The sequence below is a fragment of the Homarus americanus genome, unplaced genomic scaffold (genome assembly GCF_018991925.1).
Source record: "Homarus americanus isolate GMGI-L3 unplaced genomic scaffold, GMGI_Hamer_2.0 scaffold50281, whole genome shotgun sequence".
In the NCBI taxonomy this organism is placed as follows: domain Eukaryota; kingdom Metazoa; phylum Arthropoda; class Malacostraca; order Decapoda; family Nephropidae; genus Homarus; species Homarus americanus.
Window position 1 is genome coordinate 4,941,527 of NW_024742338.1, and position 12,016 is coordinate 4,953,542.

Below are 12,016 nucleotides of genomic sequence, written 5' to 3' on the forward strand. Positions count from 1 at the left end.
GTGGCCACACATAGTGGTCATCATAACCACAGTGGTCACATACAGTGGTCATCATAACCACAGTGGCCACACAGTGGTCACACATACAGTGGTCATCATAACCACAGTGGTCACACATACAGTGGTCATCATAATCACAGTGGCCACACATAGTGGTCATCATAACCACAGTGGTCACACATACAGTGGTCATCATAACCAAGGTGGCCACATGTAGTGGTCATCATAACCACAGTGGTCACATATAGTGGTCATCATAACCACAGTGGCCACACAGTGGTCATCATAACCACAGTGACCACCATAACCACAGTGGCCACACATGATACAGTGGTCACCATAACCACAGTGGTCACATATAGTGGTCATCATAACCACAGTGGCCACACAGTGGTCATCATAACCTCAGTGGCCACCCATAGTGGTCATCATATCCACAGTGGCCACACAGTGGTCATCATAACCACAGTGGCCACACATAGTGGTCATCATAACCACAGTGGTCACATACAGTGGTCATCATAACCACAGTGGCCACACAGTGGTCACACATACAGTGGTCATCATAACCACAGTGGTCACACATACAGTGGTCATCATAATCACAGTGGCCACACATAGTGGTCATCATAACCACAGTGGTCACACATACAGTGGTCATCATAACCAAGGTGGCCACATGTAGTGGTCATCATAACCACAGTGGTCACATATAGTGGTCATCATAACCACAGTGGCCACACAGTGGCCACCATAACCACAGTGGCCACCATAACCACAGTGGCCACACATGATACAGTGGTCACCATAACCACAGTGGTCACATATAGTGGTCATCATAACCACATGGCCACACAGTGGTCATCATAACCTCAGTGGCCACCCATAGTGGTCATCATAACCACAGTGGCCACATATGATACAGTGGTCACCATAACCACAGTGGTCACACATTATACAGTGGTCACCATAACCACAGTGGTCACACATGATACAGTGGTCACCATAACCACAGTGGTCACATATAGTGGTCATCATAACCACAGTGGCCACACAGTGGTCATCATAACCTCAGTGGCCACCCATAGTGGTCATCATAACCACAGTGGTCACACATGATACAGTGGTCACCATAACCACAGTGGTCACTTTAATCTCTCATAGGAGCCATTTTGGTTTGTGGAGGAGAATAAGACCCTTGTCGTTGACGTGATGAGTATAATTCGGTCAAAACCTGTTAAAGAACAATTCACATATAACAAATGCTGGTATATCAGGACACACAGTTTGAATAGTACGATCAATATACAGTTCATAACCTATTAACCTTTTAAATATATCTCACATGTTACAACTGCTGATACATCAGGACACAGTTTGTATAATATGATCAATATACAGTACTTAAATACACTTATTAAAGTTATTTAGAGTTCTTAGAGGATATACTAGTTCACAATCACACTCATGTTTTGGGGTTTAGGGTTTGACCAACGAGAACAAATATAATATCCTCTTGGTAGATGTTGTCTACAGTAAAAGGCGATAGACTGTCCCTCAGACAGTCACGCAGCTTCTACCAGCTCCATTTCGCTTAGTAACGTGGCCGACGCGCCCATTTAACACCTCAGCAAAGTTCGTTGTCAACACTCTGTCTCTCCTCTCACCCTCTCTCTTTCTCTCGTCTAGTTTATCATACTGTGGCTATCCCTCTCTTTCTCTCTCTCTTCTAGTTTATCTTACTGTGGTGGTAACAGTCACCATAACCACAGTGGCCACACATGATACAGTGGTCATTAGGAACAGCATTTATCCCCCCTTTTTTTTTACCCATTTCGCATTAAATAAATCATGTGAAGGTTCTCTTACAGGGAGGGTACAGTAGGGTACACACTACAGTACAGTAGGGTACACATTACAGTACAGTAGGGTACACACTACAGTACAGTAGGGTACACACTACAGTACAGTAGAGTACACACTACAGTAGGTTATGTATCATTCTACATATTTTCCATGGTTTTCATGTTTGCAGGGGCACAAAAGGCTTGAGCCAAATACTGTAGGTGTTTCATTCATTTGTGTTTATTGTTAGATATGAACCAATAATGAAGACCATCTGTGATAATGGGCCATCCTTCAATTCTTACAGGTTGCGGACGAGTACCATAAGCGTTCTGGAAAAGTTCCGCTGCTTGTGGTGGATGGCATGTCCTGCCTACGGAAGTTGTACGGCAAACTAAATTGGATTTGCGGAGGTCAGTGGAAGGGTTATGTCGAACACATTCAAGATTTTTACAAGAGTCTGACGGCCCACGGCATCAGCCTCGTGTTCTTCTTTGATGGCAACACACCGGCACGTATTGTCTTAACTTGTTGTACAGGCAATAAAAAAACTGTCTGTACTTCATCTGTACTGTAATATTGTCTAACACAATTTTGTAAGGATAGTTTTTTTATTGACTGTACAGTACTGTATATAATGAATGCCTACTGTGTGTTTGTTCAGCATGCGACACATAACTAACCAACTGCCAAAACAGCTAGTAAGCTAATAGGTGTCGAAAATGGTAATTGAAACTCTTGACGAAAATGATGGAAGGAATCTAGGTTTGTATAGAATTATTGAAACTCATCATGGATGTTATGTTATGTTATGTTATCTTATCTTATGAGGGGTACAAGACTGACAGTTTTATCACGGGGAGAGTGGGACGTGGGTTCAAGACAGTGGATAGAATATAGTATCCCTAAGAAATTACAGTGGTACTAGATAGCTAGTGAGCTAGAGATGAATAGATAGATTGATAGAGATATATTGATTGATTGATTGATGGATACATGGATTGATTGATTGAAATAAATAGATAGGTTGATTGATGAATAGATAGATAAATAGAATTCCACCACACACTGTATCATTAACAGTATCGGTCTTCTTTTTGTCACTGTCAGGAGCGTAAGCGCGTGACCTGGACACACCGGCGACTGGAGAACCTGAAGGATGTGATGAATTACTTCAGTATGATCAAAACAAACAAGGAGCTGGAGCACGGCAAGCATTTCTTCCTACCCACAGGGCTGGCAGCTTTTACACCTCTCATATTTAAGGCAAGTCACAACTATGGATGCTCTCTCTCTCTCTCTGGCAAAAGGAAAGGTATCTTTAGTTAGGTTTGTAGATGGAAGACCCCTTGGTGCTTTATTCAACGTTAGGTTAGGGATGGCCATTGACTGATGCTTGCTCATTCAGATAGTTTCTACATCATAATGGTTATTTATTTGGTTGATTGGAAAATGATTAGCCTAATACTGTACAGTACTTATTTTCAGTTTTCAAGTACAGCTACTCCTCGACTTACGACATACTTGACCTACGACCACCCGCACATACGACCGCCGCAGTCGGTACCAAAAAAATTTCAAATGACGCGCGTATTTTCTAGACCGAAACGTTTCCGTCCCGTACGAGAGCGTCGAGTGGGCTGGGTCGCGTCGCCTTGAGGCTACAGCACCCACGCCGTAGAGTGCTTAGTTGGTGTTTGGCTGTCGTTGTTGTTGATAGTGATCGCGCTGTGTATTGACAGTATTTTCGTTTCTAATTCACTTTAGAATGACTGGCAAGCGTAGAAGTGAGTGCTGGTGGTGCTCAGAAGAAAAGGAGACAGTCAATTACTTTTGAGACGAAAGTGAAGATAATAATGCAGTATGAAAATGGAAAAATGGTAGCAACCATTTCATGCGACCTACGCTTCTCGCACTCGACCATATCGACAATTTTGAAGGACAAGGACCGTATTCGTGAGGTAGTGAAAGGATCAGCACCTATAAAGTGAACAATAAATGAAAGATCAGATACAAAAGCGTGTACCCTTAAGCCTTCTAACCCTACAGGCTAAGGCAAGAAGCCTTTTTGAAAGCCTGAAGGAGCAGGCAGGAGATAAGTGCGAACAAACCATCACAGCAAGTCGTGGGTGGTTCTAAAGGTTTAAGAACTGCTACAGTTTGCACAGTGTAAAAGTAAGTGGAGAGGCAGTAAGTGCTGATGTGGGTGCTGCCGAAGCTTTTAAGGAGGAGCTAGATCGTGTCATCGTGGAGGGAAATTATTTGCCTGAGCAAATATTTAATGTGGATGAAACTGGCTTATTCTGGAAGTACATGCCAGAACGGACATACATCCACAAAGAGGCAAAAACAATGCCGGGATTCAAGGCATTCAAGAACCGAATCACACTTCTGTTGGATGGGAATGTAGCTGGTTTCAAGATAAAGCCCTTCATGATATATCATTCAGAGGACCCAAGGGCTTTTAAACATGTCAGCAAGCACACACTGCCAGTGTTTTATCGCAGTAATAAGAAAGCATGGATGACCCTAGTATTGTTTGAGGATTGGTTCCTGACTTGTTTCATTCCACGAGCCAAGGAGTATTGTCTGCAACAAGGGATTGCATTCAAGATTTTGTTAATTTTGGATAATGCTCCGGGACACCCACCACACCTGGATGACATGCACCCTGATGTTAAAATAGTCTACATTCCACCTAACACTACCTCTATCATCCAACCCATGGATCAAGGTGCTATTGCTGCTTTTAAAGCGAATTATTTACGTACGACCTTCGCTCAAGCTGTTGCTGCTCCTGAAGGTGAGAAAATGCTCAGAGAGTTTTGGAAGGACTACATCATTTTGAAATGTATAAAGAACACAGCTGCAGCATGGGATGAGATTACAGGTCAGTGCATGAATGGAATATGGAAGAAAGTCCTGAAAAGATATGTGAACAGTTTCAGAGGATTTAATGAAGATGAAGTAATTTCTGCGATTAGTAACAAGATAGTGGAGTTGGCTAAGCAGCTTGAGTTAAATATTGATAATGAAAATGTTGAGCAGTTGGTTGAAAGTGTAGCAGAAGAGCTAAGTAATGAGAATCTTATTGAACTGGAAGCACAGAAAATTGCAGAGGAAGACGAGAGTCAAAATGTAGAAGAAGAACCTGCACCCCCAAAAATTTTTCAGTGAAACAAATGGCAGAGGCATTTGCTACAATTAATAAGGGGATTCAATTGTTTGACGGAATGGATCAAAATTATGAGCGTTTTGCCAAAGTTGACAGAATGGTCCAAGATGCACTTGCTTGCTACAGGGAGATTTACAATGAAAAGAAAAAGCAAACTGTGCAGTCTAAATTGGACATATATTTTAAGAAGTCCCCATTGCTGTCTCCTCACGCCCCACCAGTGTTGCCTCTTCACTCCCTAAAGATGATCCAATACCTTCAACAAGCAAGTTTCCCCTGTATGTTAACCTGTCTGAAGAAAGCGACATTGATGATCCACTCATCCCTGTCTCCTCCTCTGCTTCATCCAGTTAATATATTCTCCATGTATAATTAAAATATTATGGGGGCCCCGTGTGCATTCAGCTGACTACATTAAAGGTAAGTGCACAGTAACACTGTATTCATTCTTCATTATTGATTACTTTTACTGTACTGTACAGGTATTTCAATTTAAATTCTCTATGTATTATTTTTTGCATTTTCGATTTACGACCAATTTGACTTACGACCTGGGTTTGGGTCCCTAACCCCATCGTAATTCGGGGAGCAGCTGTATACTGTACTATATATTTGCATTCTTACCACTGTATTCTTACCTCTGTACTTCTTTTTCTTTGTGATGTTCACCCAGATAATGTCTAGAAGCCAGTTGTCAAGTCTTGTTGAAACTTTGTGGGATGACACGTCTTATTCATACAATATGCAGATAATTAAAGTCATCATTTAATTCAAAGGTCAATGCCACAAAAAGGTCAAGATCAGATTGTAACTCATGTACGTATAGAGGAACTGTTCTTGTGATGAAACTCCTGTACAGTGAGTTCTGCTATAACGCGTGTTTTGATAACGCGAATTTGCTCTAACGCGATTTATGAATTCGGAACAATATTTGTATAACGCGAACGCTTGTTTGTTATAACGCGATTTTTGCTTACTATTTCTCCAATTTTGTGGTATTAACTGTGAATATGGTAAAGAAGAATATCTCCAAAAAGCGTTCTGATGATAGAATTCCCGGTGATTATCGTAAAAGAAAGGATATAACACTTGAAGAGAAGCTCGATGTTATCAACCTCAAAATCACCCTTCTCCCCCATCAAGTTACATTCATATTTTTTCAAGGTAAAGTGTTAAATTTACTGTATGATTTCATTATTAGATATGAATGTAACATTTATTTAGACTGTGCTATCCTTTGTGTTAGGCTAACTACTAAATTTTTTCGATTTCGAGTAATCTGCACCTAACCCTATTTTCTCCATAAGCCCTGTTATTTCTATTACGCGATTTTCTATAACACGACATTTTACAAGAACACAATTATCGCGTTATAGCAGAACTACCTGTATTATAACACAAAATAAAACCACCATGTTTAGTGTTTGTGTCAAATTTCAAGATCACTGGACAGTCTGGGTACAAAATCTTGTTAAGAGCACAACTCTGCTTATCAAGATAGTTATATTATAGTGCAGTAGACGATCATTTTACTGTGCTTGAGGGGCTGTTCACTTGCACAGTTGGGGTCCCCCCTCCCCCCAGAGATAAAATTGAGATAACGAGCTTTAACGCAACTATATGCGAGGGTTGTGTATCACCACCACTATCATTCTATTCTTGCTTGTTTAGTGGCTAACTATAATACCTTTCAGGCATATTCAGGTAACTCAATGAATATCTGTCTGTCAGGGGTGGAGAGTGGTGGTGTTAAAATCTTGGCTGGCTAAGTTCATGAACTGTGTGGCTGAGTCATGTGTGCCCAATTACCTTGCTTACAAATATTTATGACTCTCCATACACTTGGTATTTATAGTAAATACAAGCATATATTTTTTAATTTTTCTATGTTTGAAAATATCAAAATTCAGTTGCTGTATCAAGTGCCATAAAAATTTGCCGGTATGTTTAAGCAAAGTAAATTTCTCCAATCAATTTGGCTGGTCAGCCACTGCAAAGTTGCCACATTTTTTTATTTAACACAGTGAATCTACCAAATAACTCGATAAAATTGTGATTAAAAATTATAAAGTTAATAGATGATAAAAATGATATGTGTGTGACTAATATTAATTTGCCAAGCCAACCTATATAAAGCAATCTATTGCTGTACATTAAAGTGTGTGTGATTGTGGACTTAACAGCTGACTCGCCCTCTGTGTGGTCATGTGAGTGATTCAAGGACGAATATGGGAATTACCATAAACGTACAGCATTTTTAATGCAAAAAAATGTACAGTACTGTATATGAAAGGTCAGTCCACTGCAGAAATCCAGAAAGTAAAACCTTTTTGAGTGCATTAATTTTGTATCAATACATTATATACTGTACATATTTTGATTCGGTTTCACATGACCACATAAACAATTACAAGAAATTGTATTGATAGAGATATTATGATGTACAGTACAGTACAGTACAGTACATTACCTTCATGTGCATCAAGATAATCAGAAGGTTAAAGGTGAGAGTCTAACAATGTGTAGAGAACAGCTGTAGTACAGTACTTGGTTTACCCAATATGGTGTGCTGGGGAGGGAAGGGAAGGGTGACTGGTGTACCCATGTGGGCCACCAGTTTGTCTCTGCAAGTGGAAGATGTTTGAGGACATTGAACACCCACTTGACAGCTTGTGTAGTATTATAAGAAGCTGCCTCACTTGTAAGACAAGTATCTGTCTGTAATTAATAAGTACGGTATCTTTCTTTTGTAGGGGTTCAGTTGCCATATATGTAAAGGCTATGTCAGTGCACCACACATGTGATACATAGTTTTTAGAAATTACAAAATATTGGTACAGTACAGTATTGGCATTAGAATTGAAGGTTTTACGATACATGTACTGTATAACTGCAGCTTCCAAATTTACAATTTTTTAACAGAAACCAAGACTTGTTTCTATCCAAATGGTCACTGTTTTCACCACCAGTAGGCCCAGGTGTGGATGGGTGCCTGACTTGAGATGGAGAAGTAAAGGTAGTGAAATGCAGTGCTGGTCACATTGACTCATTAACTACTGAGGTTTAGTATTCAGTGTGTAGTATTGTGGGGTATGATTGTGTTTGCACTCAGGATGGGATGGAGGAAGGAAACTCACAATGCGCTTTCTGTATATATATTGTTGTACAGTGCAGTGCTTAGGAGTGACGAGGTGAGGAGAAGCTTGCTCAGAGGTCCTGTAGGGCGAGGAGGTTTCTGAGGAAGCTGGGTGGTGAGGAGCTGTGAGAGATGTTGCTGGGCCGGTAGCCGAGTGTAGAATGGTCTCCCTGGCTGTACGCTGATTGGCTGGTAGGCGCGCGGCCGGAGCTCAGTTGGGAGTTGTAGGGGAGAGGATCCACTACAGTATCTACTGTGTCCCTGATGGGCTCTCATGCTTGTGGGGGAAAAAGTGCCTTTTATATTTACAGTACTGTATATAAATTTGTATGCATGATCAAATACTCTCTTATTTATTAAACCACAATTATGTACAATAATGGTTGCTTCCAAATTGGAAATAAATCTTAAAATAGAAATTGTAGTAGGCAATAGGTAACTTAAACAAGTGGAGAAATTTTCGTATTTGGGAAGCAACATTAGCTGTGATGGTAGGTGTGTGGAAGAAATCAAAACAAAAACAGGACAAGCAAAAACATCATTTAATAGTCTAAAAGGCCTAATGGAAAAGAGACATTAAATTTGAGAAAAAGGCTGCTAAAAGGCTTTACATGGCAAGGACTATTGTATGGGTCAGAAGCATGGACACTTTCAGCAGACACCAGAAAGAAGTTGGAGGCCTTTGAAATGTGGTGTTAAAGGTGAATGCTAAAAATAAGCTTTACTGACATTAAAACAAATGAAGAAGTACTAAGATTAGCAAAAACTTCAAGAGAAATACTTGAAATGTACAGAAAAAGAAAAATTAAATACAGTACTTTGATTATATACAGTAATTAGGGATGAGGAGATAATAACCGAAATATTAATTGTAAAAGTTGAGGTTAGGATGGCCAGGGAAGGCAGAGACTAGGATAAATGAATGAAATTAAAAACAGGTTCCCCAGACACACAAAACCTTGGAGGTTTGGTAAAAACTGCCAGAGAACTTTTAGAGTGGAAGATTGCCATTGCCAACCCTCAGATATGAGGACTGTACTCTGATTAATTGAAGCTATTATATTTTGTACACTCTTATTACTGTACAGGGGGCCCCCCTAATTCGCGGGGGTTAGGTTCTCAAAATGGCCGTGAATAATATGTGTATGTGTGTGTAGACACACACACACACACACACACACACATACAAAACACGTACAAATAAATAATAATTGGAAAATCCTCACAATAATCAGGAACAAATATATTAAAAATGGGAGTCTACCCTCAAGTCCATGCTCTATTACAGTACGTTATTATTAGAGCATGGACTTGAGGATAGACTTACATTTTTAATAAATTTGTTTCTGATTATTTGTGAGAGGATTTTCCAATTAAGGTATTATTTATTTGTACGTATTTTGTGTGTGTGTGTCTACACACACATTTACAATACAGGTAAAGGAAATTACTGTCTCTAGAACGAATGGCTCCCTGTCCCAGCCGTGAAAATGCCGGCAATTTAAAACTACCCACAGACATTCTTGGGTACATCCAGGGTGTCATCTGCGAATAATAGAGGACCGCAAAGTAAAAATCCGTGAACTTTGGGGGCTCCCTGTACCAGGTGGGATAAGATCATAATGGGTCATGGAATTTGGGTTGCATGCAAGATTATAAATTGTGTATACTGTATGTGTTTTTGAGTTGGTGTGCATGTTTGTATGTTATTTCCATTAATAGAGACAGCATGATTTTATAAAGTGTGTGTAAATATCCACTTGCAGGATGTTCTGGGCTGCCCGGTGTTTACTTGCCTGGATGAGTGCGACAAGGCTGTAGCAGAGTATGCCAAGAAGTTTGGTGCCATGGGGATCTTAGGCCAGGACTCAGACTATATAATCTACAACACGTCTCATTACTACTTTTCTATTAATCACCTAAACCTAGAAACTCTGGACACTATTATGTACGACCGTAACGCTCTGTCTCGTGTTCTTCACATCACCATCGATCAGCTGCCCGTCCTCTCCTGCCTTATAGGTGAGCCAAAGGTTCTCTTGCAGCACAGTACTGTACAGTAATGCTGAACACACAGAGGTTCAAAGTTTGACAACATTTTATTATGTGGAGGTTGTCAGCAAGTTACCTGTGATACTGTACATTGCTAACGTAACAGCACCTGACCAACCTGCTTGACTTGTTTTCAGAGTAGGTTTACATTGTCCAAACTTATTACTGTAATTGGTGTTTACAACTTGTCACCCAGTGAACCAATGCTGAAGTAAACTTAGAGCCCCCTTTGACATTGGCTGCTTCAAGAACTAGTGAAGCTTCGGTATCAATTTTATATTTATTTATATTAATCATATATTATTGTTATTTTCACATAGCTTTTGAATTATCAAATTAAACTAATTATTCGAGGCAACTTTCGCCTGATGCTACTTGTTCTCACATGTGGTCTTATCGTCTGTGAATGTGTACAAGTCCTCCATATTTCACTTTTAATGTGGAACAGTTGATCCCAATACCAGACTAGATTTTTTCAATCAACGCTGACCTCTGATATTGTAGGAAATGATGTAATCCGTCAAGAGGATCTGCTGTTATTCCACCAGCAGTCACTTAAGATGTCAAGCCATCATCACCACCGTCACCACAACCGCCCCCCACCAGAGATCCTCATCCCCAAAGTGGCCACCTTCATCAACACGCAGCCCTCCATGGACCACCTGCTTCAGCAACTACCCCTCCTGGCCAGGTCACCATTTTAAACAACCCAAAACATTATAATAGATTAAAAATATATACGTACTGTACCGCTAAGATGTTTACAAGAAATATTACATATAATTGGCCAAGACTGAATTTGAGTGCATTAGACAGTGTTGTTGGTGTAGAAGATGAGTATGAGTGTACTATTAGACAGGCTCCTCTCCCTCACTGACACAACAAGCCACCAACACCACTTGATACATTAAAGATACTTTTATAGTGAACACAGTTTTATTAAGGTGTTCTTCAGTACTTTAGAGTTCAGTAATGTTTGATTTTTTTTTACCATCACAGTGCTGTAGAGACACATTAATTTTCAACATTGACTTTTTCTCACACAAGATCAACACTGACTTTCTGCCTCGAGCATTTAAGATATTTTTACAGAAAAAATGATTTTGTGCAGATACCTACTGTACTCTTTAATACTTTAGGTTTACTGTACTGTAGTAACACATGATAAATCTATAAGTAAATTAACAAACACATCTTCTTGTGCTGCAACCTTTAACACTGGTTATTAGTTTGGTGCTCTCAAACACATTTACAGTAGCTAAACATAATTTGGGATGGGTTTCCTGTAATTAAAAAAAAAATGTAGCAGTGATTATATAGGGCATTGTAAACTGTAGAAGCTATTAGGATGCAGGTGTGTGTGTGTGCTCGCTGCATGGCGTGCGTAGGTGCATGAGTGTGAGCACATTAAGACACATAGGATGGTTGTAAACTTGGGTAAAATTGAATGATTATTGTATTCATCTTCCCAGTCACTTTGTTGGTTATTGTTCTCTCTCATACATTATGGGTAGGAAAGCTGATTAATACATTATATGAGTTTAAAGGTATCTCTGTGAGTGAGTAATAAAATGATTAAGTGTAAATTAAAATAAAAACTTAACTGACAACAAGCTTGTTGAGGCTGCTGGCAGGTGTGTGAGCAGTGTATCACCCAAAGTTTTGTTAGTTAATCTTTTGTAGACAGTCACTAAATTCTAACCATTCTGACTACATCTCCAAAGAGGGTTAAATTGAATAGAGGTTCAATAAGTGAATTTTCATACCCAAGATTGTCAGGTTGTTCGATCGAAGTCGAGTTAATAGTT

The 12,016-nt window shown here is 39.8% G+C and overlaps 1 protein-coding gene across 4 annotated transcripts in view; it reads left to right on the forward strand.

Annotated features, from left to right (window-relative positions):
* LOC121876860 (constitutive coactivator of peroxisome proliferator-activated receptor gamma-like) overlaps positions 1 to 12,016 on the forward strand; it is a 63,960-nt gene that overhangs the window by 11,267 nt on the left and 40,677 nt on the right. For all 4 annotated transcript variants that reach the window (XM_042382336.1, XM_042382337.1, XM_042382338.1 and 1 more), the window contains 4 exons: positions 2,153 to 2,356; positions 2,956 to 3,111; positions 9,923 to 10,178; positions 10,713 to 10,899. In XM_042382336.1, coding sequence (XP_042238270.1) covers positions 2,153 to 2,356; positions 2,956 to 3,111; positions 9,923 to 10,178; positions 10,713 to 10,899 — 803 coding nt within the window. The remainder of the gene's footprint in view (positions 1 to 2,152; positions 2,357 to 2,955; positions 3,112 to 9,922; positions 10,179 to 10,712; positions 10,900 to 12,016) is intronic.